We start from the raw sequence: 27,887 nt of genomic DNA on the forward strand, positions 1-27,887 counted from the left end.
GGCTGTGGGTGCCAGATAGCTCTTGGGAAACTGGGAGGACAGGGGCTGGGGGAATATGCCACAGTTAGGGCCCCCCCAAGGCTGCCCACAAGGGCTCCCAAGGGCTGAGGGTGCTCTGTCGCTGGAGTCATCAAAAGACAGGTTCCAGCGTCCCGCCTCCTCCCCTCCTCAACATTCTCGCTGCCAAATGAAATCTGGCAGCTTCTGAAAATAGCTCAGCATTGCAGCAGGCGCTCTGCCCGCCCTTCAGCAGGCTGGCACACAGCTGGGGGTGGCCACTGTGGGCAGACACTGGTGCACACCAGGCCGGGGGCGGGTGTCACACACAGTGCACCGGAGCAGTGCAGAGCAGCTGCCATCCCTCAGCTCCTCTGACCTCTCCATGCCTGCTGAGACCAGGGTGGCCCTGGAGTCAGCCTGGCATGTTTACCAGGCCTGAGGCACCCTCTGCAGCAGGAGTGAAATCACTAGTGGGTATGGGCACATGCCCTTGGGCCACTTTTGTCCACTCATATAGACAGAGAGAAACCCAGGGACCAGGGGAAAATGCCAAAATGTCGTTTATTAATATTTGGATGTAAAACCCAGCAGTGTTGCCCTATCTAAGGTGGTCTAGGATTTCCCAGCCAGTGAGAGAAGGACTGGGAGCCAGGAACCAAGCTGGGTGTCAGGCACTTGCCGGGCCCACATCAGGCATTCAGCACCCTGAGGCTATGTGGGCAGCATGGGACTAGGTGAGCCTGGACCAGAAAGAAGGGGCCTTCTCCACTCTGACTCAGGCCAAAGCCAGGACTAGACCTTCTAAGCATCACAGAGCAGCCTTCTGCTGCCTCGGGTCTGACCTGGATAGAGAGACTCCTGATTAACGGGAGCCTCTTGGCTCTGCCTCCAGCCATCCACTCTCACAGATGTACACTAGGAGACAACCCCTGCCATCACCTCGGACCAACCAAGAGTACAGGATGAGCCATTAAGGAGAGAGGCCTTCCTTTCTGGGATCCGATGAGCAGGTTGGGGCAGGGAAACTGCACTGGCTTTTGTCACAGTGACATTCTCCAAAATAAAAAAGGGTTTAAAAATACTTCCTACCCTCAGTTGAGATGAGAGGCCACTCTTTGGGTAGAGGGCGTAGTAACAGGGTGGCTGGGCCCAGGAACTCTATGGAAGGAGAATTCCAAGGGCCCTGTGGGATGGGGTTGCAGCAAGACAGGGCTGGACCACCCCGGGAGGCTGGCAGACTGACCCTGTGTCCTCAGTGAGACCAAAGAGGGGTGAGTCTGAGCGGGGCAAGCAGCGTGAGGGAGAGCAGCCTCCCCAAGAAGGCACACAGACCCTCAATTGCCCCTTCTCCCTCCCTTGCTCACTCACTCAGCATTCAGAGACAGCAACCATGTCCCTGGTCACCATGACAACCAGTGACCGGATGCCTTTCCCAAGGCCGGGCCCATCTGCCCACCCTACAGGGAACTGTTTCCACAGAAGGAGGGAAGCCCAGCCACAACTCCCAGTGGCCTAGAAGTCTAAGGCCATGCCCCAGGACCACAGAGCCACAGTTCATTCAGGCCACTCTGGCCAAAGGCACAGCAGCTGTAGCAGGTCGCTCCCTAGCCCCCAGGCTTTGGCCCTTCTCTAGGGCCTCAACCTAGGCTGGGACCCTGAAGGACTGGGGTCATAGTCCCCCATCCTGAAGTTCCAAGTAACAAATTAAAACACAATAAAATAACCCTTTTGTTTAAAAAATGACCCTGGGCTCTCCGGGTCAAGGCTTCCGCACACTCCACTGTGTCCTCCAGACTGAGAGGCCCTGCTCCTCTGACCCCATGAGCTACTGATTACTGCAGCCCTGCGAGGCCGAGGAGCCGCCTGCCTGCTTCTTCCTCCTCTTGTTGAGGAGCCGGTTGTTAGAGGTCTTCAGGTCCTTGATCTTCACCTGGTCGTAGTCCACACGCATGGTCGCCAGGGCGCTGGTCATTTCCTCCTGGGGACGGGTGTGGAGGAAGATCAGTATATACTGACCTCAAGAGCCATCACCCTCCTGTCTGGATAGCCCCTTAATTATGTCAGTGACAGCCTTTGCTGCCCGAGGGCCTCCTGTATACCTACCACTGGGCCCACCCTTTTGCCTCACTTAATCCTCACTAGTCCCTTGCAGCAGACTCTGAGCTTATCCACTAAGGCACAGGAAGTACAGTGAATCCCTGGGACCACCAAGGATAAGTAGGACAGGGACTTGGACCAATGTCACCTGCTCAGAACCACAAGGCCCACAGGGAATGCCATCTTGCTGTGCACCCAGGGCACTAGGACCCAAAGATTGTGTCCTGGGTGCCCTGGCTCTGAGCTGCTGCGCCATATGCTCAAATCTGGCCTCTGCTGAGTTTAAAACCATGCTGACCACACTCTCAATGTTGCAGATTATAATAGGGGTTGTGGCCAAAGCCTGGGGCAAAAGTCCCTTCACTGAGTCCCTGGTCCGCCCAGAGCACTACCCTGAATGGGGTAGCAGCCCAGTGCTCTGAGTGCCAAGATTGGACCACTGGTGCAGTCACTGACACCTTGTGTCAATGGGAGAGGGGGCGGAAGACCCAGGTTCTAGGTGGTCATTACCCTTTTCCCAAAACCCTGTTACCTGCAGGGAGACTGAGGTAGAGTCCACCCACCTTGACTTCATCCCAGTGGTCTCTGTCCTCCTGCAGCACCCGGGCCGTATGGAGTGGAGTCTGCGGCACCACCATTGATTGCTGGAAGGAGCCCCAAGCCCCTGGATCAGATCCCGCAAGCACCCGGGACAGCACTGGCTGCCCCACCCCACCCCCTTTCTTCCAGACTCAGATGGGGAAACCAAGGCCCCGGGGGGTGAAGGAGCCTGATAGGAGCAGTGAGGGGCAAAGGCAAGTCACAGGTGGGGCACTGCCACACATCTGTGGCCCATGTCAGGGCCTCCAGAGCCATCGCCCTCCTGGCAGCCCTCCTCTAGCTTGTCGTCACCCTGCCCACCACGGGACCACAAGGCGCTTACGTTGATCCATGGATGGTTCATGAACTGTGTGATGGTCAGCCTCTCTGTGGGGTCTGTCTTCAACAGGAGGCGGATCAGTTGCTTGGCTATGGAAGAGAGGGGAGTGGTGAGGCTGCCCAGTTCCTCAGAGCCAGCCCTCTTCCCACAGACCACGAGCTCCGCACATGCTCTTAATTCCTGACCCACAGAAACAGTGAGTTAATAACTGCTTCCTGTCCTGCTTTCTTAATTTGTATTTTTTGGGGGAGACGTAATTAAGTTTATTTATTTATTTTTAATGGATACCAGGGACTGAACTGAGGACCTCATGCATGCTAAGCACACATTCTTACCACTGAGCTATTACTGCCCTACCCCACCCTCTTTTCTTGTTTTAAGTGTTCAGGGTAATTTGTGAAGCAGCAATAGATAAATGATAAAGGCAGACTTGTTTGTGGTCCTGAAAGGGAAAATACGGATGAAAGACACAGTTAGGGGAAGTTTTGAGGAGGCAGGTTTTGAGCCCATTTGGTAGACATAAAAATTGAGTTTCAGAAAGGTTAGGTGACTTGCCTAGGGTCGCACAGCTGAGATGTGGGGGAGCTAGGATCAGGTCAAAAAAGTGGTCTCTCCCAGAAGGAAGGCTGGTGGGGTCTGGTGGAGAAGCTGGGGCAGAGGTTCACTCACCATCTTCAGAGACTTCTGACCACTCAGGATTGGGGAAGCCATACTGGCCGAGGCGGATCCTTCTCTTCATCCCTGGGGAGATGGCCTGGCCGGTATTGGAGTAGAAGGGCGGGAAGCCGCACAGGCTGGGGGAGGGCGGAAGTCATTCGGCACAGGTATGGGGGCAGTGTCAGGGTGGACCCCTTCTCCTCCCCAAGACCCTGACTGGGGAGACAGACAGCCAGACACCACGGCAACAATACCAGGGCTCTCAAGTCTGGGGTTCATCCCAGGAACACCATCTGCCCTTGGCCTGGGGAGGCCTTCAGGCAGCCTGAAGGAGGGGTGTCCCATGACCAGAGGGAAGGCCAACCTACATGAAGTGTGACCTGCTTAAGCCCCTCACCAAGGGTGGCGGGTGGTGGGGCAGAAGTGGTACTGAGGGTACATGGGGGTGGGGGTGCAGGAGTCAGAGGTGGTTATACTCACAGGATGTACATGATGACACCCAGGGACCACATGTCACATGACTTGTCATACTTTTCTGGACCCAGGACCTCAGGAGCTACCAGGGCAGAGGGCACAGGAGGGCTCTCAGTCTCAAGGGTCTTGGAGCCCAGGCAGGTACCTAAAGCCCGGGCAAGGTGGAGAGCAGGTGCCCGGGCTGCTGGAGGGGCACAGCAGATTGGTGTCTGGCACCTTCTGGGAAGGCAGCATGCGTGTGAAGTTGGGGGAGGAAAAACATCTCCCAGAAAAAAAAAATCCACTTTTAGGCTGGGTTGTAAGAAACGATAGCCTCCTAGCTACTTTGGGCCAGTCTCAGCCTTGGTGAGAGAGGAGAGGGAGAAAGGGGCAGTCTGGGGTTTGGTGGGGTCCTGCCATAGGTGAGAGCGCCTCAGCCCACCAGCTGCCCTGTGTCCCTTGCCTCCTGAATGCACAGGCTAGGTCACGGGCAAGGAAGAGCTGGGGCCAGGGCTCTGAGTTCCACTATCAGCTTCGCTACCCTCCCACGGGGCCTTGGTCTTCCCACCTGTGCAATGGCAGGGGGAGGCCAGAAGACTTCTAAGTTAAAATACCGCAAAACACATCCTGGTAAACAGAGTGCTGTTCCAGCTGTCTCAAGGGGCTTCCTACCCCTTAAACAGCCAGCTCTCTTGGGAGGCTTATTCTGAAGGAGAAGAGCTTTCTGTAAAACGAGTCATTGCCCCACTCTCCGGGAAGGGCCACTTGCAGCAGGGGCTGTCCAGATCTGGGGGCTGCCCGCTCATGGGAGCAGGGAGTTTCTCCAGGAAGCATGAGTCTGTGCACCACCCTGGGTCCCAGCCGTGCCCTGGCCTAAGGGACTCTCTCCCACAAGGCAGGTGGCTGGTACCCTGTATCCCTCTAATGTAGGAGGAAACGCCTGCTCCCTCTCTGAACATGACTCCCAGGAAGATAAAAACTGGAGAAAAACAACCGCGTTTGGGCTCTGTCCCAAGCTGATGGCAGCCTTTTATCACGTATATATTTAGAGCCACTGTGATGTCATTCAGCTCACAGGCCACAGCCAGAATTTTCCTGGATCTATTTTCAAAAGCAGAAGCTGGAGTTTGAGAGAATATTTTTGCAGCCTCCGGCCCCCCAGTCACCGCCTCCACGCAGACAGAATCCTCCCCTCCCTCCTCACTGGGCTTTAACCCTTTGGCTTCGGCAACCCACCGGCTGCCTCACACCACAGCAGGGTCCAGGTGTGACCCAAGGACTCACCCACATAATAGGGAGTGTAGCAGGGAGTCTGCAGGGCATTTTGGGTGGTCTCCTTGGCAAAGCCAAAGTCAGTGAGCTTGAGTACCGCATCTTTCTCCTTGGACGTGTAGAGCAGGTTTTCAGGCTGGGCCGGGAAGAGAAAACATTGGTCTGGAGTTAGGCTCCAGGTGGGGGCAGAGTCTCAGGGTGATCTTTAGCCAGACTTCCTCCCTCCCTCTTTCCTCTAGATTGAGGCAGGAGAAGCCAGGCCCATCTCATTAAAAAGACCTTGTTCTCGGCCACCAACAATGCGGGCCAAATTTGGAGAAGACTAAGCTGGCTAAGAAGTAACTTGGCAGAGTGGAAACTGAGGCAGGTGTTCGACCAAGGGTGTGGATAACCAAGTGCCACAGAAAGCCCAGGGGCAGGAACTTCTGAGGCTGATTTGGTGATGCTGCCATGAAATGCCAAAATGAGGGTTCGAGGGAAAGCTAGGCTTCTGATCCAGTGCTGTCAAGCCTACTTCCTGTGCCCAGCCCAGGATAAGCCCACAGGACAGGCCCCCTTGAGGTTGTTCAGGGAGAAGGCCTCTCTGCTTAGGCCCCAAGGAGCTGCACAGAGGCCAACCTTCCTGGTTATAGAGCACAGAGAGTCTGAGGGATGAAGGCTGCATGGAGGAGGCAGCCCTGAAGCTGGTTTTTAATGAACAGGTAGGACCTAGGCCCATGGAGAAGGGCAGCAGAGTTGGGGTAGCAGGATGGGGCATTAGATGGAGTTCCAGTCTGGAGCCAGTGAAAGCTATTTCTCAGGTTCTATTTGAGAAAATCTTACCTTGGATTGGGATAAAACAAGGAAGCAGTTTTAGTCTACACAAAGGAATCTTCTCTGCAGAAGGCTTTTCTCCCCTCAAGGGAAAAAAGGAAGCCAAGGCCAAAATAAAGGAATAGTTCAGAAGGTGAGTCTATTGTGGCTTCACTTGTATCCAAAATCAAAGGCTAACTGTATGGGTTGGCGATACTCAGCCAGAGGAAGGACCTGATGCAGCAGCTGGACCCTCAGGTCTCCTCTGCCCAGTCTCAGGAGGAAACAGCCTAGGGGATCATGCTCTAGGAATGGGGCGAAGGGAGTTATAGATTCTGCTCTGACGGGGGCTGGCACATGCATTGAGTGTGTGTATGTGTGTATGTGAGGCTGCCTCAGTTTACATTTCATCCACCTGATCCCGATCACCTCTGAGATCCAGTCCTCCCTGGGCAGGAAATTTGGAGAGAACATCTCGCAAGCCTGTCCACTGGAAGGGCAAGTAGGTCCAGCGATTGGGTTACCTCTGCTCCTTTCTCCAGTGCCCAGCCAATGGCTTCTTTGCCTTAAAATGCTGGCATTAGAGGGCCCAACCTATTGAAACTATGGCTGCTACTTCACAGAAGCCCCAACAGCATGAGGCAGCCCCGGCCTGAGGCCTGGCACATTGTGTCTCCCCAAAATCCTTGGTGAATGAACAAATGAATGAATGAATCCCAGTGCAGCAACTGCACAGCCTTGAGCAAGACACTTAATCTCTCTAGGGCTCCTCATTTGTAAAATGGGTAACAGCATCCATCTCACAGGCTGGGTGAGGATTAAATGAGATGCTTCTTACTAGGACCTACTGGCTTGAGGTCGGCACTCAGTCATTCTTATGGCAATTCAGATTACAGTTTTGAAGGAAACAAGGAGACCTGTCTGACTAGAGCACAGTGGGTTTGCAGGGACCACGGGAGAAGAGGCTGAGAAGAGCAGTCTGGGCCAGGGGGCAGAGGTCTTGAATGCTGACCAAGGACCCTGGATTCCATCTGGTGGATGCTGGGACTATTGGGGTTTATGGGTGGTACTCTCTTCCCTGGTCTCCCAACCTGGGTCCTGGAATCTCACCTTGACATCTCGGTGGGCGATGTTCTGGCTGTGCAGGAACTGGATGGCGGTGCCAATATCCCGCATGATCTCTGCGGCTTCTGCAGACACAGATGGGAGGTAAGGGGGTGTCAATGATGCCAGTCAAGGGTCAGGCAGCCTAGAGGACTCCACCCTATCATCCCTCCTGGGAAAGCATGAGCCTGTAACAGCACTCTTGCCACCTAGAACCCCCATCCCATACCCTGACTCAGACCAGCCTAGGTTCCTCTGGGAATGCCCGCAGTTCACCTGGACCTCTTTCTGCAGGCCTGGGCTACCTCTCCCCAGGTCAGCTGCTGGTTGGCATCAAGAGGCCTTGAAGCCTCCATCCCAAGGCCATGGAGTCCACCTCCGACAAGGTGTCATAGACTCACAGAACCCCTTGGGAGATGGACACTCTGTCCCACCCCCTCCTGTTCAGCTGGGGAAACTGAGACACAGAGAGGAGCAGGGCCTTGCCCAGCATCATACTGTATGATCTGTATGATGAAACTCTGTATGATCCATCCCAGCCAAAATCCCTGGTCCAGCTGCACGCACATACCTCTCTCAGTGAAAGCCTGGTCACCACGCTCCTGAATCCTGCTGAACAACTCACCACCTTCCATGCTATAAGACAAGGTGACTGTAAGCAGGGAGAGGGAGAATCAGGCGTCAACCCGCCCCTGCCCCGAATCACAGGCCCAGGCCTCAAGCCCTGCTGCTCTTCCCCTGGGGAAAGGTCACTCTCAGCCTCCCTGTGCCTTGCAGAGCCTGCTGTGTGGTGGGCTGTTAGCTTGGGTGGGTTGAACTGAACTCTTAGAACTAGAGGAGGATGGTGGGCTCAGATCTTCACAAGGGAGTCCCTGTGTTCCCAGTGGCACAGTCCCTACCTGGTAGCCCCACACTCATCCAAGTTTCCCCAAATGAGGATGTCAACTATCATCATCATGACCATTGTTCTCTGAGCATCTACTGTGGGCTGTGCCCTGGGCAAACCATTCATGTGTGCTGCTGTGTGATCCTGGGCTGGTCCCTTCTCCTCTCTGTGCCTCAGCTTCTTAGTTTGTAAAACAGGGATTATAGCACCAACCTCACAGAGTAGTGGAGATTGAATCAGCAATACACTGGAACACTTAGAATGAACAGGGTGAATGCTACATTAAGATCTTCCTCCACATTTCATGTGGGAGTTACAGTGATTCAGAGAGGTTAGCAACTGCCCAAGGCCACACAGCTAGTGGGCAGCAGAGCCAGGATCTGAACCCCAAATCTGACTCAAGAGCTGCTACCCTGTGGGGTGAGGGGGAACTTGAAAGGAAGACAGAGGGGAGCTGGAGGCCAAGATAAAGGGCCCAGGGTCTGAGAAAGGTCAGGACTGAGCCACAGCGCTAGTGGAGAAGCCTGGGGTGGAGGAGTCCACTGGCTCCAGCACCAGGTGGGACCACGGGAGCACACATCCAGGTGGGAAGGAGAAAGCTGAGGGGACCGTGTACGTCCTGCTCTTCCCCAAATCTCCCCCCAACCCGTGTTCAGGGCTTGGAGGCCTTCTCTGACAGCTCTTCCACCCTCTCCTCGCAGAGCGGAAATCACAGCCAGGGAGGACATATTAGAGCCCTGTGGCTTCCTTCCCATCCTTGTAGGATGCCCTGTGGCCAGCTGCACAGGTTCCACCCCCCCGCCCCCAGGGGCTGCGGTGTCTCCTGCGGCTGCTATCTAAAGACCAGAGAGGGCCCTGAAAAAATGATGGGAGCCTGGGGGCCACCGGGGTACCGGTGAGGCGCTGAGGTGGGGGGGCATACCATTCCATGACAATGAGGAGACAGCGCTTGTTGTGATGCATGTTCTCATACACGTCCAGGATGCGCACGATGTGGGGGCCGCCCGAGGCCTGCCAGTGGTGCTCCACCTCCTGCCGGGCCTTGGGGCTGTCGTACAGGAGCTGAGGGCAGGTAGGCACAGAAAGCGTCAGACTCAAAACCCACTTCTCCAGTAGCCACCCAGATGGTGCCACTGCCCTCACTTTGCAGACAAGGACATGTATGCTCAGAGACACCGGAGACCTGCCTAAGGTCACTCAGCTTATGAAGGGCAAAATGAGGGCTCAAATCCAGGTTTTCCTGATTCGTGGTCCAATGAGCACCTGGATTTGATTGACGTTAGCTTCAAGCAGCCCAGCTGGTAGCTTGGGAAGGCCTGGGAGGTGGCGGAAAGCTTGGATGGGCTCAAGACCACAGAAACCCCTGTCTCCCTTCCCAGGGGCAGCAAGGAAGCGGAAATTGAGTAGGTTTTGTAGTCAAATCACATATTAGCTGTGAGACCCCAGGCCAGGGGCCACATATCCCCGAGCTTCATTTTCACAGTGGGATGGCAGAAGAATGTAAACCCAGAGATAGAGTCTGGGGGCAGGGAGGACCCTACTTGAGGGAGGTGACAGATGGCCTGGTGGCATGGGGTCCGGGCCTGGGGCTAAATTCCTCCAATGACTCAGTGTGACCTCAGGCAATCACAGCTCCAAGCCATAGTCCACAACTCTGTAAAATTGAGTAATGACAGAGTCAGCCCCACAGGATGCATCACAGCAAGGTAGGCAGCAGGTGGGCGGGCGGGCGGCAGGATCCTTGTTCAGGTTAACTCAGCCCTGGGCTCTGGCTGCCAACCTTAAGGCCAATCACCGGAAATGAGCAAGATCCTGAAGTGGGCGGAGAAGTCAGCATGCAGAGGGAGATGGCCCAGAGTAGGGAGAGCAGGGATAAGCCATCCCCTAGTAGGGCTGCTCACATTGGTTTCCTAGTGGAGCAGGGCTGAGGACCAGATAGGCTCAGATCAGGTTCATCTTGCTCAGCACCCACAGGACCCTGGGCCACTACTGGTCTTGGTTTCCTCCCCTGCAGAATGGTGCCTCCTGCCAGGGCACTGTGTGGGGCAGGCTCTGGGACCAAGCTCTCTAGGCAAAGACCAACCGGGGTAGAGAGGAAGGCAGTGGGTTCTCGCATCTGCTGGCCCGTGGCTGCTCCATCTCCAGAGCTATTCACCTTGACCCTGGCCTGGAGTGCAAGGAGCTGGGCCAGCCCCTCCACTCCAGGGTCCCTGCTCCACTCCCTAGTCCAGGACAGGCTGTGCATGGAGGCAGCTGTAAGGAGACACTCCCAGCCTGGAAACCATGGATCCCTTGCGAATGCTGCCTCTGCCTCCCAGAACACCCCTCTGTTCCACGCCCACACAGCTCCCAAGCCCCAGCTTCTTACTTAATAGTGCTGGGGGTAGAGGCTCGGTCATCCCCAATCACCACACCAGCTCACCCACATTGCGTCCTGAGGTGGCTTTAGCCAGGGGGACCTCAGACTTTAGCCACAGGGTCAAAGATGTGCCATCCTCCCTCCCTGTTCTGTCCTCTCTGCACCCCTTCTCTGCTTGCCTCCTAACACTTCTCCCTGGCCCCTCTTCCCTAGCCTGTCCTGACTGTGTCCTACCAGGGCCCCAGGCTGGCTCCTGGACCCCCTCCTCACTCTGCCCTGCTTCTGGTACCCAATCCCTATACCAGGGTCCTCTCTCTTCTCTCATAAGACCCCAAGCCCACAGCTGGAACACTTTCGGTGGGTTCCTCAGCCCCACCTCTCTCTCTCTGGCCCTTCTCTACCTTTAAATCCCTACCCTTGGTCCTCCAAATAAAGGCCACCTCCTCCCTTGGCATCCAGGCCTTGCCTTCCTCTCCCTGCTCATTCCTCTGACCCCAGAACACTTTGGGTTCTGGTCAGAATGATGTACATGCTGGTCTCAAATAGGCCTCACTCTATGCTTATGCCATGTGAACTCTCACTCCATCTCCTTCGCCTTTGAGCCAACTTTCTCCCTTTGAGGAACCTTCTGGGCTCAGTTCAGATGTCTTGTCCTCTGGAAAATTCTCCAGCTGTTCCCTCAATGGTTTTTGCCTCTGTACCTCCCACCAGACTGGAAGGAGCTTGAAGGCAGAAGTAGGTCAGGTTAACCTGGAAGTCCCTGGCTGGAGCCTAGCAGAAAACATTGGGCTCCTGAACAAACAAAGGATGGGAAGAGGGGTATGGTAAGAGGGGAGGAAGGATGGAGGTGGATGGTCAAGGAGAGGCCAGAGAGCCTCATGGCCCGGGCCTGCACCCTGTGCTTTGCTGAGGTGGAGGAGCAGGTGGAACTGCCCTGAGTTGGAGCCTCTCAATGTCTCCCATCCTACTCAGTCCATATTTAGGAACCAATTTCCCACACAGATTAAAATAGTCCTTCCCTGAGTGCCAAGGCCACTAGAACAGGCACAGGGGCAGGGAGGAAGCTGCCTCCTGAAAACACAATGAGTGCCCTCAGGCCTCTCTGCAGGGGAGATTACAGGGGCCAGAGCTCTGCAGTGGCCTCAACCAGGGCCAGCTGCCAACATGTTTCCTGGGCTGTCACTCTGGATCCCTCGAGTTGACCTTGAGTATAGCCCCAAACCTCTTAGAGCCTCAATGTTCTCATCTTTCTTCCCCACAGCCAGGGCCTTCACCTCTTCCAGGAGTTCCTCCCAACGTCACCTCCTCTCAGAAGCCCTCCCTGACTTCCCTGTCTAAAGAGGACCTAAAGGATCCCCGATTCTCCCTTCATCCTTTATTTTTCTTTCTATAGATGCTTGATTATTGAGGTATACTTCACATACAGTGAAGTGAGTATACTTTACATTCATACAGGCCTCAAATCCAGTTCAGTGAATTTTGATGACTGCACACACCCTACGACCCACAGCCCTGGACAGAAAATGCTGCCAGCTCCCCAGAAAGCTCCCATCATTGCTCTTTTTACCTCCCTCCTGTGCAGCACTTTCTCACCACCTACACTTAGCGCATTCCTTTGACGACTCCTTAAACAAATACATACTATAGATATTGTACTTCCAATGTGACTGGCTCTGTTCTGAGCACTTTACAAATATTACAAGGAAGAGACTATTACCACCACTCTTTAGCAGAGAAATTGAGGCACAGAGAGGGAAAGTAATGGCCCCAGATCACACAGCTGTTTCCCAGTAAGGCTGGCACCATGCTGCCTACTGCATCAGACTGTGGGCCCACAAGGGCAGGGCCAGTCTGCCTGGTCACCACTGGGTCCCAGTATTGGCCAGAACACTGACTCAGATAATATTTGTAGATTTAATGAACAAATTTGTAGAGAGGGGGTAAGAGAAAGAAATTCTCGCAACCACGAGGACAGAATAAGATTAAATTGAGGAGGCCCCAGGAAGGCTCAACAAATGGGAGACATGACAACCTGGCCAAACTTGCTCCCCAGTGTACCTCACCCACCCTCTCTGGTGAACCAGACTTTACCTCCTCTTCCAAGGAGCCCATCCTGACTGCTCCAGCTCACAAGGCCATTATTACAAGATGGCTTCATTCATGCAGGTGTACATGAGTCCTCACCATCCTTCATAAAAGATGTCCCCAAGCACAGGTTCCACCTTCCCAGGCACAGGAATGAGCACAGGGCTAGGAGACAGGAGGCCACCAGGTTCTACTCCTATTCTGTGTGACCTTGGGCTGGTCCTTTGCCTTTCTGTGCCTCTCTCTCCCCAGTGTTAAGTGGCAAGGCTTGGGCTAGACCAGGGGGATGGGAACCACAAGGAGGACCTCTGGTCAGGGCTCCTTGCAAAATACCTACTGTAGCCCCACTCCCACATCACTGCCCCCATGGACTGGCCCCTGGGTCTCCACTGACCCTATATCCAAATGCCTGAACCTCATGGGGGTCACCTGGTGTCCTGGTCCTCAGTCATAGCTCTGGAGAAAAGAAGATGGAGTGGCCTTCTGACAACCCAACAGACCTACACCCTAGCATCACTCCCATCCTACGTCCCCTGAGCACCCCCCCCAAGGGGTCCACCAAAGCTGGAGGGTCTGTGATGGCTCCCGGGCAGCTCCACAGCTCCAGCTAGTGCCCGACAGGCATCCCCGCACACCTGTGAGGCAGAACCTTGGCTCCCAGGTGTACTGGTGTCATGGGTCCCCACTGAAGTCAGACGAGCATCGAATCTGAGACATTTCCTTAAACAAATGATACTACACTAGCTTCAAGCTTTGATCAAATGCTTCCCACCCCATCCTTCTCCCCTCACTCTCCTTTGCCAAAGTCTCTTACCTACCCAAGAGCCTGCAGCCAGACACCTGAGACCCCTGCCAATCTGACCCGACAGTGAACCCAGCAAAGGCTGAGGGCAGAGCAGCCTGTGCCCCACAGACACCTGCCCACGCACCTCCAGCATCACCAGCAGGAATGGGAGCCTCGGAACTGGCCAGGCCTCCTTACTGCCTCCACGCTGTGTCCCTTCTCACCCGCGGACAGGGTTTACATGTAGGTGGAGGAATTCCTGAGTTCAGGAATTCAACAGCAGCATTTGACTGTTTGGAAAACAATTTGCAGTTTACAAGACACTCTCTTTTCCCTTATCTCATGGGAATGCTCAGAGCCACCCTGTGAGGCAAGCAGGGTGGGGATCATCAGCCCCAATTTAAAGATTGAGGGAAAAGACGCTCCAGAGGATGAAGTCATTGCCCTGGGGCTGCCAGGCTGGAGTACGGTGAGGCTGGGACAGGGAGAAAAGGACTTTTGAGAGAGCATCCAGACAACCCCCACACCCCCGAGGGGAACTGAGAGGACGGTGTGGTCCCAAGTCGGAGGGCCCTGGCCAAAACTACAGCTTGCAAAACTCAGGCAACTTGTTCTGAAATAAATGTGTGCATGGGTGCAGAGGTGTGCACATGAGCAGGGGTGTGTGTAGGTGTATGTAGGTGCGTGTGTGTGCCCATGGAAACATGGGTGCGTGCATACAGAAGCACCTGCATGTAAGGAGTGTGTGCAAGGGTGTGTATGGGTGTAGGTAGTTTGGGGACAAGGAATGTGTGTCAGTGTGTGGGCCGTGGGTATGTTTGTGTCTCTATACTCTGTGATGTTGACTCTGAACCCCCTCAGAGAGTAGGACCCATACAACTATCCATTTATTTGTCCAAAATTTTCTATTTCTTTGAAGTGTCTACAGAGAACTAGGCACAAAGAGGTGCCCAAGAAAGACTGGGGGTCTTGCTAAAACAACTCAACCTCTGACAGCCTTGCCTGGGCAGGTGACCAAGCCCAGACCACTCTGCTCAGACCTCCACTCCCACTGAGGCCCCACCTCCACGGCAGGGCCCATCGCCTCCCTTGCACAGAGCTGTAAAAGCACCCTGTCTGCCTTCCTAGAGAATCAAATAGAGCTGGGATGTCTACGGTGACTCTGTAAGACAGCCTTGGGACCAGCCCCCAGCACTACTCTTCAGCCACCTTCCCAGGCCCAAATGCCCACACACATAGTCAGTGTCCACACCCAGCTCACCCCAGGGCAGGCTCTTCCCAAGTTAAGTGTTCACAGTATCTCTGTCTGTCTTACACACACACACAGGAGGCCTCAAGGCCTGGGCCTGGACAAGTAGCCTCCCCAACCCCACCCCAACCTCCATACTCCCAGCCAATTAACCTGCAGCCCAGGCCAAGCTGCTCTGTGGCCTCTGCCGGAACACCCACTCCTTCCGGGGGAGGAGAGCTGGCTTGTAATCTCTCCCATCAGTGAGGCAGCAGCAATTAAGAAATACGAATTTGATTTCATGACAACCCACAGCCTGATAGACACCACCCCTATAGCAAAGGGAACCTCCTGGAAGCCACGGGTCCATTTCTTCTCACTGCCCTATGGGCCACCACAAGTCACATTGTTTCCCCTTTCCTGGGCTTCCAGCTTTGTTCAGTGCCAGGCGGGAGCACTGAAAAGGTACACTGATGACCGGGCTGTTGATGACACCACAGCAAACACGCTCGGGGGCCCAAAGTGAACAGAATGTTATAGGAAAACATAGGTTTGCATATTTGTAAAATACTTACAAATACATAGATTTGTAAAAATGACTCGTTATTTTTTTCATGTGGAGAACCCCAATTCTCTACAGAGGGAGATCATGGATGAGAAAAGCACTTTGAACTGACAAAACTCCCTCCTTGTAAGAATCTTCAACTCAGTCACATCTGGCATCCCTTCTGGCTCCCAGTTCTGTGATTAGTGAGGATAATTTTTCCATGTGTCGTAGCTCTAATCTTCTGAGAGACACCACTGGAAGAGGAGGATTCACTTTATAGCCAGTTGTTGAGACCACCCTGCCTTTGTGCTGTTAGCACCAGGGAGGGTCATTACTGCACTGCGCCCTGGCTCCTGGCCAGCTCGTGGGACCCTTGCTGGCTGCTTTGCCAACTTGGGGCATAGGCCATAGTTTCGTGAGGGGATGATGAAGACTGACCTCAAGTTCAGGGTTCTAAGCAGGAATTTCCTCCTTAGGGCCTCAGTATCTTCCTTTTAAAGCCAGAGCCGTCCCCTCCTCACTGACTTCACCCTCTCCCTCCCGCCAAGGGCACCAGTGCTATCGGGAAATCTGCTGGCCATGTCAAATCTAACATTTTAGCCACAGTTTCAAGTGAGAGCCTCAGACATGTGCCATTATTCTCTCACGCACTCATTTCCCCAGCTTTAGTAGCTCAGTAAGGGAACGAATGGAACCAATTTTGCTGCTATGGATTAGTTGGCCCCACGCGGGAACAGACCTCGCTGCATTAACTTCTGGCCATATACAGTCCTCTGTCTCAGGGTTGGCTCACATTATACCACTGACCCCAAACGTCTAGGCCACAGCTGAAGACCCAAGGCCTGATGCAGTGTGAGGACTGCCTTTATAACAACAGTCTCTCCCTGGGGCTCAGCTAGTGCTGCATTGGCCACAGCGCTTGGCCACAGACACCACCTCATTCATCACTCACTATATCCTGAGAAGAACCAGCATCATCCTTTACCTGTGGGGAAACTGACTCTAAGAGGTTAAGTAACTTGCCCGGTCACACCTCTGGGTAGTGAGAGTCAAAACTTGAATCCATACCTGTTAGCGCTAGCAGTGTGGACAATGCAAACGGCTGCTCTGCTCCTGTTATATGTGGAGCTTGGCCCCATGTCCCTGGGGCTAGACCAGGCTCTGCCACTTGGCAGTTATTACGATGGTGGCGGATGTTCACAGGGCCCCTGCTAGGTACTGGGCAATTATACCCCTTCAACAATGGCATCACTGACCATCATTTTCAGCTGAGAAGACTGAGACTCAGGGAAGTTGTATAGTTTTTCTGGGTTACAGGGTTCACCCATGGCTATCTCCGAGTCTAGGAGTCCTTTGGGAACCAGGATTCAACTCTCATGCCCAGAAAGTTCTGCCCATTTTACAGATCTCCTCCCGATGCCTGCAAACATTTCCTGCCCTGCCGAGGGGTGGGTAAGCCTGAAGCTGCGGCTGGGAATGCTACCACAGGCACTCTGTCCTCAAGCATGTGCGGGTCTACGGATGAGTTACTGCCCATCAGGATGCTTGATGAGGATGTAAGCCCTAGGGAACTGGTCCTGGCTCCTTCTCTTTCATTCTCCTTTCTTTCCAGAGCCACAACCTGGCAAAGCAGGCAAGATGGGGAAGGCCAGCCCCTCTCAAGGGAGCCCAGGAACAAAGAGGGCCCCCAAACAGCTGCTCACATTCCAGGCCAAGGCTGGGTACCTGATGGTCAGAAGTGGGGGTGCAAGTAGCTGACTGATTGGGAGCCTCCCTCCTCACCTCCCACCATAGTCCTGGGAGGGGAGGGAGTAGCTGGGGCTCCAAGCTCAATGTCTTCCCAGGAAGCTCTGCGAACAGGAGAGCCAACACACACTTGAAATTGTCAAGTCTCAAGAACACAAAACTCCTTCAATTTGCTAAATATTGGTGGTCTCAGTTTGTTTGCTTCCCACCAGCCCCAGAAAACCTGGAAACAAAGGCAGAAGTGCCAGGTCTGGGGAGGAATAGAGAGGTGTGGGGGAGGGGATGAAGGTTTCCAAAAAAAACTAAGCTAGGCTCCTAGGCAGGGAGGGAGAGGGACAGAGGAACATGAGTGCTAGCTGGGCAGGCCCAAGGGTCCCAGTGCCCTAGGCCAGGGTCCATGAGCTAAGAAGAACCAGTTATGGCCACACAGGGCTCCAGGTCAGACAGACCTGCGTGCCAGATGCAGAGGACAGTTCCGTCCTCCACTCACCTGTGGCTATGCACAGGCCATTCAATCTCTCTGAGTCTTACTGAACCAACCTGGAAAATGGGGACAGTGACAGTACTCATATCCCTCAATGGCCGTGAGGATGGAATGAGAACACACAGAGAGCTCAGGTTAGCACAGGACCAAGTGCACACAGAGCAGAGATGGGCTTCAAGGTTTGCTTGGCTTCAGGGTTCTCCTGTGTCTTGCCTTGAGGTGGCCTCACAGTCTTCACCTCCATGTTCTTCAGATTATGGGGATATTCAGGTGCAGCCTCTGGGGCCCAGGGAGGTGGGCTCCCTCCAATCCAGCAGGTCACAGAAAATGATCTCAGATCCCGAGAGAGGCAGGACTGGGCTTTGCAAAAGTGGACCAAGGATCAAGAGTCTGTGGATCATGTTTTGCTGTGAAAGGCTCAGTGAGGAGGGGGCAGACCCTCCAGTGTGGGGAGATCGTGGCTGATCTCAGGGGGGAACCCTGGCCATGGGAAACAACCTAAGCCAGGGACCCAAGTCAAGGAATTAACCCAGCCCTCAGCTTTGGCAGACTGGAGGAGGGGGCACCCCCACTTTCTTCGACAGACACCTTTACATCTGCAACTCCTCTGAGCACCCTCTCGAGCAACACCCCCTTCTGCAAAGTGTGTGGTAACCTTGCGTTGGTCCCCTAACCTCCCTGAGCCCCAGCTCCTCATCTGTGAAATGGGCACACACTCTCCTCACCCATGAGTGGGGCAGGCAGGTCTGGGACTATCAGCACCTGCTTTACAGGTAGGGAAAGAGGAGCAGAAAGAGCTATGGCCTCCACCCTCTCTCAGAGGTTACACAGTGTGTAAGTAGCAGGACCAGAACTCCCCTGCCCCCGGCAGGTGCCAGACCCTCACATTCCACCCATGGCCTTCCCGCGGGTCTGAGGAGAGGCTGCACGGCATCTCGTGAGCCCTGCGAGTGCTTGCTCAGAGGGTCCAGCTCCTATTATTCTCCTTTAGCTTCTTAAAGGAGAAAATGATTTTTCTGTCAAAATCAGCTACACAATTGGTGAAACATTACCCTGGTTCTATTTCTTCTATGACAGCGTGAAAACAAGACATATTCTTCGCAAGACTGAAAAACTTTTAGCAAACACAAGTGTTTTATTCTGAACTCAGAAATGCCTCTTCAGTGGGCCTTCCTCATGCAGAGACCCCCACCTCGGCCACTGAGGCTGTGCCCCAGCTGTACTGCAGTCATGCCAGCCCAGCCCATGCAGGGCGACAGAGGCAGTGGCCACCTTCCCTAAGCAGGGGCAACCAGGGCGAGTGAGGCCATGCCCAGGAGACCCCTGCTGAGGCACCCAGCTGGCCATGCCTCTGGCCAGCTCTGCAGAGGGGGACCCAACAGCCTCTAGCTCTCGGAAGGACAGCTGGTTTCTTTCTCCCAGGGGAGATGTTACAAAGATGACAGAGTGTAAGAAGTGGGGGCTGCAGAGACCCTAGAGAAACGTCTGACTCTGCCCCCAAGACCTGCTCCTCCCAAAGCCAACACCACGTCTGCGTCTGCTCGGCAGCTCTCCCACTCCCCTGGGCTTCATCCACGTCCCTGCAGCTCCCCACACAGGCCTGGGTGAGCGCGGGCAGCCATCGCCCTCCTCAGGCTCCTCCCAGGGGAGGCAGGGGAACTGGCTGCCCAGGCTTCCAGCCTCCTTGGCCTTGGGCCCAGGCCCCTCTCTCTGCTGCTCCTGTTCAGCTAGGAGGCTCCCAAGCCTCCAACACCCAACCAGCTCCTGGGAAACTCCTGGTCTCTGGAGCCACAGCCATGAGGAAGGGGAAGCGAAAGAGGGAGGAAGGCCTCACCCTCTGGGAGGCTGGGACGATGGCCTGGCAGCACCGAGGGACACTCCTGCCCTGGGAATGGGCTGCAGTGACTCATCTGTACTCTCTCAGCCTTCCTAGGGTAAAGACGCACCTTGGTACTGGCTTGGCCTGACTCAGAGATCGAACTGAGCCACGGAGTGCGCTGGAGAGGGGTCTTAACCCCAGAGCTCCTGTTCCCAGCAGAACACACACCCCACGGTGGTGTCACCCCAGCTGACTGTTCCCCTGGCACTGTTCATAGTCACTGCCCACCAAAATGGTCTTCACAGCCAGAAGGGGGGCCCCGGTCAAGCAGAGCACCCAGCCCCTTATTACAGATGGGCACACTGGCCCGGGAGGGGCCTGGCACACAGGGAAGGATGGCTGAGAGCACAGCTTGGCTGCCAGACAGGCTGGGGTTCCAGCCCAGCCTGGGCGTGTCCTGCTATGTGATCCTGAGTGAGTTAGTTTGCCTTCCTGGACCTCAGTCTCTGCATCCAGGACATGGGGGTGGTGACAACCCATTCTTAGACTCTGCTGTGTTTGTGTTTAGTGTGTAGAAAGCACTCCAGGGATAAGTGGGTGCTTTTATCCCCCCGCCCCATGCTGCTGCCTGTCAGAGGGCATAAAGACCACCTGCCAGTCCCACTGCCACATCCTGAGAAGGGGGTCTGTTTATGTTGCGGGAACAGCTATGGAACAAGCTGAGTCCCCTGGAGGCTGAACCCTTAGGAATGGGGTGATGACTGTGGCAGGTCAAGGCCCTGGCCTTTCATGCTCCTGAAAATAGACTCTGATCATCACTTAGGGGGTGGGGTGGGGTCAAGTTCAGGGTGCAGGCTAGAGAGCCAGCAGCTCTGGGGTGCTCATCCCAGCTAGCGCGGGGCAGCGCAGTTCTGAACCTAAAACAGAGGCACACTCCGCCTCGCAACTCAAGCCCTCCCATCCCCTCCATAGGCTCTCTCAGTTGGCTGGGAGGCTGTGGCCCTTTCTCTCCCCGACCTCATCCAGCAATCCTTGGGCGTCACAGTGCTCCTGGTCTTGCACCATTGTCCCCAGCAAGTCTCAGACCACTGAGCCATAAAAGGAGACCCACTAGCAGAAGCCACAGCCAAGGCTGACTTCCCAGACTCCACAGGGAACCGCCTCAGGTTACAAGCTTGGCCCAAATGCCTCTGACTCCAATGCTCCAGCTGCCAAGGCGGACAGCACTCGGTCAAGGCCAGGAGCGGAGGAAACACTGTGAGCGGCCTCCTTCTTGTCCTATCCCCACCAGACACTGGGGGGTGGGGCAGGCTTTCAGGGTGACTAGGATGAGTAAGATGAGTCCCGAGCACCTGACCAGCCCCCATCTGTCCTCCGCCTGCTCTCAGCCCGCAGGCTGTGGAGAAGAGGCAAGCCAGGCCCGAACCCATGAGACAGATAGAAGGTGGCAGCCCGAGAGGGGAGGGACTGAGCGACAGCAGAAGAAACAGAGATGGGCAAGAAGGAGAGGGACAGGGAGGCAGAGAAGACAGAAAGAGGGAAAGCAGCACAAAGAGAAAGTAGCAAGGACAAAGCCCTCGTCTAAAGAAAAAGGCAAACCTAATACCAAACCTGCAAAAAAAGCAAAATCAATCTTCTCAGCATCCCTGATCCATCCAGTGCTAAAAAGGCCTCCTGAGGCTCCTCATCCTCAAAAAGGCCCACCTGGTGCTCCTGCTGTAAACCGGCCCCCATGGTTCCCACACAGCAGGGTGCTCATCACAATGACACAGGGCCTAATCCACTTAGTTCCAAAAGGGCAGAGGTGGGGAGGCGTTTCTTTCACATCATTCTTTCCAACCCTGCAAGGGGCTGGCTTCCCCAGGTGCAGGGTAAGCCCAAGTGAGGCCTCATGAAGGCCAATAAAGTGCCACCAAAAACTGTACCCAGGCCGCCCCAGATGAGATCTCCGCTCTCTGACAGTGTCTGTGGGCCTGGGCAGTCTCATAGCAGGAGCCCAGGGAGAGTTAGCTACCCAGACCGCATCCCGTTCCCCACCACACATTCAAATCCAGGGTTCAACTGCACCAAAATGATGGTGGTTTTGCAAAAAATTCCAAAACTGCCTTTTTCCAAGGTCACTTGGGGAGAAAGTAGCAGGAAGGACTTTAAGCACAGAGCCCTGTTCCTCTCTCAACCCCAGGTGGCCTCTCATGTGGAGCCACACGAGACCTCGAACAGGTGGGACAAAGGGCAGCAGAACCGAAGTTCTCCTGGGAAAACATGGGAGCCTGTGGGAGTCCATTGGAGCCATGATCCCCCTGCCCTGAGAGCAGCAGACTCACCTATCCGGGTGGGACCTGGTGAACACTTTTACAATACAGGTGTGCTGCGAAGACGCCCTCACCTAGGGATGACCACTGTCCCTAGCTCTTGCCTGGTGGCCATCACCTTGGGACACATGGCAGCCCGTTGCCAGGAAAGGAGGCTGGGGGGGCTACAGAGCCAGATGCTCCACCTGCTGCCCCCTCACAGGGGTCTCCTACGATGATGTGTCAAGGAGGTCCTGGGAGAGGAAGACAAGGGATCAAAGTAGGAAACAGCTTCCCCAAGTGCAAACCTCAGCAGAGACATAACAGACCTCTGTTGTCATAGAGACCAGGCCCTGAACTGAACAACAGCCCAGGTGACCCAGAAGCCCCTACAAAACCCCTGGCAACAGTGGTCCACAAGGGTGGTCCTGGTGATGCTAGAAAAATAAGCTCTGGGAGAAGGAGGGAAGATTTTTGCCCACCTAGTGGGGAAGGTCACCAAAGAGAGAGGCCTCTAGTGGACGACCTATGAATCTGAGTTGTGGGCAGATGGAGAGTGAGAGTCACCTCTGGCCTTTTCTCTCCATCTTTCAAGCCCTATGTAAATGCCTCTTCTTCCGGGAGCACTTTGGTCCCTCCACAGCTCCCCAGAGTTTGTCAGGGCCTGGACCCCAGCCCTGCTGAGATGAGCCGTATCTGACCAGGACACAAGACTCGGGAGTGGGGAAGTGGTACTGCACAGCAGGTGCTGAGCTGTCCAAGCCAGACATGTCGTCACACCCTGGGTCTTCCTCTGTCATCCACATCCTTCTCAGACCAGAGGCCTGCATTAAAGCTGGCAATGTCTGCCAGGAAACCGCCCCTGGCTGGCCCGGTCCTGACAGTTTTCTCTCCCCCACTCACCAACCTGACTTCCTGCCTGTGGCACCCTGGACTCTGCTAGGCTGCGCTTGCCTGAAATTCAGAAGGCCTGGGACGAACCACACAACCTTTCTGGTGCAGTCCCACGGCCATCATGGTCCTCGTGCACTGGCCTTGCATGACCACCACCACTTACAGACATAGAGTCCTGTACAGCGAGGGAGCTAGGCAGGTACAGACAAATACCAGCAGCATCACTTAGGACCCAGGGGAACCATGGAGGACGTTGCCAGCATCCTTCCAGGGGCCAAGTCTCAGAGACCCTCCCATGTCCCCACAGACTTGCACGAGGCATGAGATGACTAAGGTGCTAAGACTCTGTCATCAAACTGCCAAGGCTCATGTCCCAGCCCTGCCACTCACCAGCTGTCCACCTTGGGCAAAGCATTCACCTTTATGAGTATCAGTGTCTTCAACCATAAAATGGGAATAACAAGTTAGGTAAGATAACACGTATTGCACACTGAGAACAGGGTCAGCCAGACAGAACACTCTGGAAAACTGTTAGCTATTTACAAGAATATTAGAATCCACAACCCCAAGGCCTGACACCTGGACAGATGGCGTCACTTCCTGGGTGGGAAGGGAAAAAGGTTCTGGGAGTCCCAGCAGAGGGAATCCCAACAGTAGCCAGGAGCACAGCTTCTAAAGCTGTGACCAAGGCCGGCTGGGCAGGGTGTGAAGCATCTCAAAACAACCCACCTCCGCGGAAAACCCACAATTGGCATTTCGTAGGGTTTGATGCCCTCCTTAGGATGCTCATTTAAAAAGCAAATGGCCTACTCCTGGCAGTTCCAAAGGCTCCACTTGAGTGTGGTAGTGCTTGACCTCCTCAGAGCCTTTCCTTCCAGGAGATGGGCAGCCTGTGGAGATGTTCAGGTGCAGTGAAACCACTACTGCAGACTCCAGACCCCACTGTACAGGGCTGCCAGCCCTCCACATGCTTCCTGATTTGTTGACTCAGTAAACAAGAGGCCCCGCAGATGCTGATCTGACCGGTCTGGAGATGGCAGGTGAAGGAGTGGCAGCTGCCAGATGAGAAAGTACCTGGCTGTCCTGGCAGCCCCACCCAGCCTCAAATCCAGCTCTACAGCACCAGCTCCAACAGGCCAGCCCCACCTGTGGAGCAATGCAGGGATTTCCTGGGCATGGGGATCTGGCACCCCACCACTCCACTCCACAAAGACAGTAAGAGGAGGGCGCTGGGAGCCCTGGGGGCCTCCAACAGGCTCCAGTGGACCCAGAGCCCAGAGAGCAGGGGCAGAAAGAAGACTCCATTTCTTCTCCCATGTGCAGAACCCCTCTTTTATTGTTTTTATTTATCTAAGTCACTTCTGCCTGCCAAGAGGCTGAGGACCACAAGTGGGCTTGGCAGGAAGTCAGGAGGGAAGAGGATTCTGGCCTCTGCTATAATCCGCCCTCCCAGTTAAGCCATGTGACTTCTGACCACTAACTCCAGGTCCCAATTTTCATATATGGGATAAGGATTGAGGGGCTGGATCTCAGCTACGATGGGGTGACTGATGGGGGACAGATGGGCAGAGCTGTGTCCAGTTAGGAGTGAAGCTAAGGGGTGTCAATTAACCAGTTAGGACTGGAAGGGGTCACAAGCAAGAGGTCAGTAGGAGGCAGTCCCCTGCCCTGGATACTTGGCAAGCAGACCTCCAGTTCCTGCCAAAGGGACAGCAGCAAGTGCTAAGGGTGGAATGGAGAGTGGACTGACAGCACTGGTGGCGGAAACTGGCCTTGGGAGGGAGCCGCTGAGTGTGAATGAGGCCAAGATAGACCAAGCCAGTGATCAGGGGCTGAGGGAAAGGGGAAGAGGCCCAGCTCCCCAAAGAGGAGGAGTCTACTTTTCTAGGGCCCCCAAAGAGCAGCAACAGCTACAGGGACAGCGACCACAGCTCTTCCTGCTTTATGAGCGCCTGCCCTGTTTCAGGCTTCATACTAAGCACTATCTGCCACCTTGAGCAACAGGACCAGGAGAATGGGCATAGAGAGCGATCAAGACGCTAGACCTGGACCACCAGGAAGGAGTGGGCTGGACAAATCCAGGCTACAGGACAAGGACAGGCCAGCCTGGGGACCTGGGATGGTCTGGGGAAGCTGAGAGACACAGAGCCCAGGGCCTCTACTTAGGCTGACCTGGAGCAACTGGAGAAGGGGCTAGGTAGAGGCAGAGAGAGGGCTGAGACCCATTCACAGGCTGGCTGAGCTCCTGGGGCCCAGGCCTGCCCATGTGCTGAGGTCCCCCTGTCCTGGGCCTCCTGGGTAGGGAGCAGAGGCTATAAGCAGAAAGGTGCCCCCTCCCTCCTCAAAGCAGAGTCATCACTCACAGTATAGGTACAAAGTGCTTCAGGCTGTGTTTGTCCCATCTTGAAAGATGGAGTGAACCTGCCCAGTAGGGTACGGACTTTTAGGCTTGGTCACTGGAGAGGGTGGGGGTTGGCAAGAACAGGAAGGTGCTGGGGTGGGGTCCACATCTAATCCATGTCCCCCTGGAGGGCCAACCTAGGGTCAGGTCCTGAAGGTCTCAAGCCAGTAGCCCTAGTCACACTCACCGCTGAAGCCTTAAGGGGTTCTGTAAGCCTGTCCCAGTTCCCAGCCCAGAACAGAGAGCACTGAGGCCCTAGATTCAAGAGAAGATGCCTTGGAAGTTGTTGCAGTCACAAGTTCCCCCAAGTTACTTGTTAGACACAGCACCTATGGGGAAGGGCCTAGACCCAGTCCTGCTTAAAGCCAGCGCTGCCTGGGCCCATGATCTCTAGCCTCTCACACTCTCCATTCCTCCCTCACAGCATCTGGAGTACCACAGGGGCTGGTCAGAGCTCAGCCCTGGCTCACAGGGCCAAAGCCTCAGTATTAAGAGGTACTCTGGCCTCAGTCAGCCTCTTGTCTACCCAGACTGCCCCCTGACCCTAGCAGGGCTGAAAGGGCTAAGACAGTGCTGAGGAAGAGGGTGGAGATTCTCACTTCTCACCCCATTACCCCCATCTCCCCTCAGAAGAGCCACCTTTTCCCTGAAGGACTCAGAGAATCCCCTGCCTGGGGCTCCAAAAGGGCCCCCTAACCCCACTCCACTGCTGAGTTAGTAAGCCAAGAAGCTGTGCCTGAGACCTAGCCCCACCGGCCCAGCCCTGAGCATCCTCAAGACCCATTCTCATGATCCCTTCCAAGATCACCCTGGGGAGACGACTATTAGTCCTAGTGCCGCTGGGGAAGACAGAGAGTTAGGCCCAGGCCCCTGCTCAGACACTTGCAAACCCTGCATGCTAAATAAGTCCTGTAGCCTCTCCAGAGCTGCTCCAGTTTCTTTACCAATTACTCTACATGCATCATTTCATCCCAAGCTCACATCAACTCCTTATCTTATCAACCCTTGCAGAGAGGCAGAAACCTGATTTCAAGAGTCCAAAGAGCTAGTCCAAGGTCATGGAGCTGGCAAATACAGGCCAAAGATTAGAGCTACATCAGCAGGACTCTGTGCTCAGGCTTATGATTGCAATGACTATAAAATGAGAAGATCCTTGCTGTAGTCTAACCTCCAGGAGCCACTCTCCTTGCCATGCTCTACCCACCCAAGTGGTCACTGGCACAAACTGCAATTAAGTAAAGTTCCCAGTGATGACAGATTCAAGGGATTCTGGGTATGGGGCAGGGTCCTAGGCCCAGAAGTATGTGGCTAGATCAGCCATCCCCAGGACTGCCTGGATTCCACCTGTATCAGTGAGGTCTTAGCCAGGCCTACAGCGGCATGACGTGGCTAGATGGCTGGCCTGCCCTCTGCCCAGGAAACAGGGTGGGTCAGACTTGAAATAGGGCCTGCCCCTTTCAACATGGGTATGGTGACTCAGCTAGAGCCCATCAGCACCTTCCTGCCCACAGGTGTGATGGGCAACAGCCTTGCCCACCAGCCAGCCCTAAGAGGCTCCCACCACTGCAGCCGGGCAGGCAGGGGCCACAGGAAAATGTAGCCCCACCTCAAGCTTTCATGGGGACTCAGTCACAGGCAGAAAGAAACTCAAACCCATTTCAGTCAGAAGAGCTTTTCATGGAAGGAACAGCCAAGCTGAGTGAAGGTCCTCCTTGGGCCCAAACACATAAGCCCAGCCAGAAACCCAGAATCAGGAGCCACTCTTTCCCTACTTCCGGGTACAGCAGGCTCTACTCATACTGACTCCACCCCCTGCTCCCTGGGACACCATGAGCTTAGCTAGGCTAAGCCTCAGTTTCCCCATCTCTAAAGGAAGAAGGACCTGACTTTACAGGGAAGTTTGAGGATGAAAAGTGCTGCTGAAAGTAAGATTAACAGGGGCCCTGGGCATTTCCTGTACCCACAGGCCTCTGCTGTTGGGCCCTCCAAGTCACCTACGCAGCACTGAGGGTCACTGACCTTCAGGGCACACTTCTGCCCAGTGCGCCTGTGGAAGCACTCCAGCACCTTGCCGTTCACACCCAAGCCCAGCACCTGCTTGGACAACTGGTAGTCATCTGTTACTGCGTACTTCTTGGGCTCGCGCCGCCCCCCGAGGGCCGGAGCGCCGGCTGGGCAAGGTCCGCTGGGTGCGGCTGGCGCGGGTACAGGACCCCCCTGTTCCTCTGTTGTCTCGACATCCATGGCCCCTGCGGGGCGCTCGGAGGCGGCGGCCCCAGCCTGGCGCGTCCAGGGCACCTGGGAGAGAGAGGAAGAGTGAGTTCCACTCAGACTCCTCAAACACACCTCAGCCTTGGAGCCCCTAAACTAGACTGGGCTTCGGGGCCGGGTCAGGGCTGGGAGAGCGGGGCGAATTGTTGGAGTGTAAGGACGCACGGCAGGGGACGGTGGTCGCGCAGCCGGGCACAAGCGAGTCCCGCCCGGCCACAGGTCCAAAGGGGAAAGGGCTGGGCGCGGATGGGCCGCGAGGTTCCGGGAGGGGGAGGGGGAGGGTGCCCAGTGAGGGAGAACCTGGCGAGGGCGTACCTGACGGCGGTGCACCTGGCTGCGGCGCCGTTGACGGGCAGGGGCGGCGGTCGCGGGAGCCGGCGGCCGGTAGCGCCCAGAGCCCAAAGCCGGGAGTCGCGCCGCCGGCGGCCCACGTGACCGCCCGCCCGCCCTCGCGCGTCTCCGACTTGGGGCCGGGCTCGGTCAGCCTTAAAGGGCCAGGCGGGCCCTGGCAGGACGGGGCCGGGCGGGGCGGAAGCCCCTGGCGGTCCAGCCCTAGAGTCACAGCAGAAATAGGGGACGTGGCTTCTCGAGGGGGCGGAAACCTCCTAGGCTCCACCGGCGGCCGGGGAGCTCCCAGGGCTAGCGCAGCCGGGTCCCGCGTGGGCTGTGTGAGCCCCGAATTTTACCAACCACTAGGGAAGTGAAAGCACAGATGTCTTGTTTCTGTTGGAGATTCAGGTAGCCTCTTGAGTCGGTTGTTTTCTCTGCACGTTGCTAGGAGCAGTGAGGGGAAACCAT

General features: G+C 55.4%; 1 protein-coding gene across 1 annotated transcript; it reads right to left on the reverse strand.

The window, feature by feature from the left end:
- Positions 1–543: 543 nt before the first annotated feature.
- Positions 544–27,555, reverse strand: MAPKAPK3 (MAPK activated protein kinase 3). Its single transcript, XM_031470409.2, has 11 exons — positions 27,405–27,555; positions 26,838–27,116; positions 9,103–9,242; positions 7,866–7,930; positions 7,301–7,380; positions 5,411–5,534; positions 4,154–4,229; positions 3,686–3,810; positions 3,020–3,105; positions 2,661–2,741; positions 544–1,978 (listed from the first exon to the last, which is right to left on the reverse strand). Exons 2-11 carry the CDS (start codon positions 27,060–27,062, stop codon positions 1,826–1,828), a joined length of 1,155 nt encoding a protein of 384 aa, XP_031326269.1. The 5' UTR covers positions 27,063–27,116; positions 27,405–27,555; the 3' UTR covers positions 544–1,825.
- Positions 27,556–27,887: the final 332 nt, after the last annotated feature.

The sequence above is a fragment of the Camelus dromedarius genome, chromosome 17 (genome assembly GCF_036321535.1).
Source record: "Camelus dromedarius isolate mCamDro1 chromosome 17, mCamDro1.pat, whole genome shotgun sequence".
NCBI lineage: Eukaryota > Metazoa > Chordata > Mammalia > Artiodactyla > Camelidae > Camelus > Camelus dromedarius.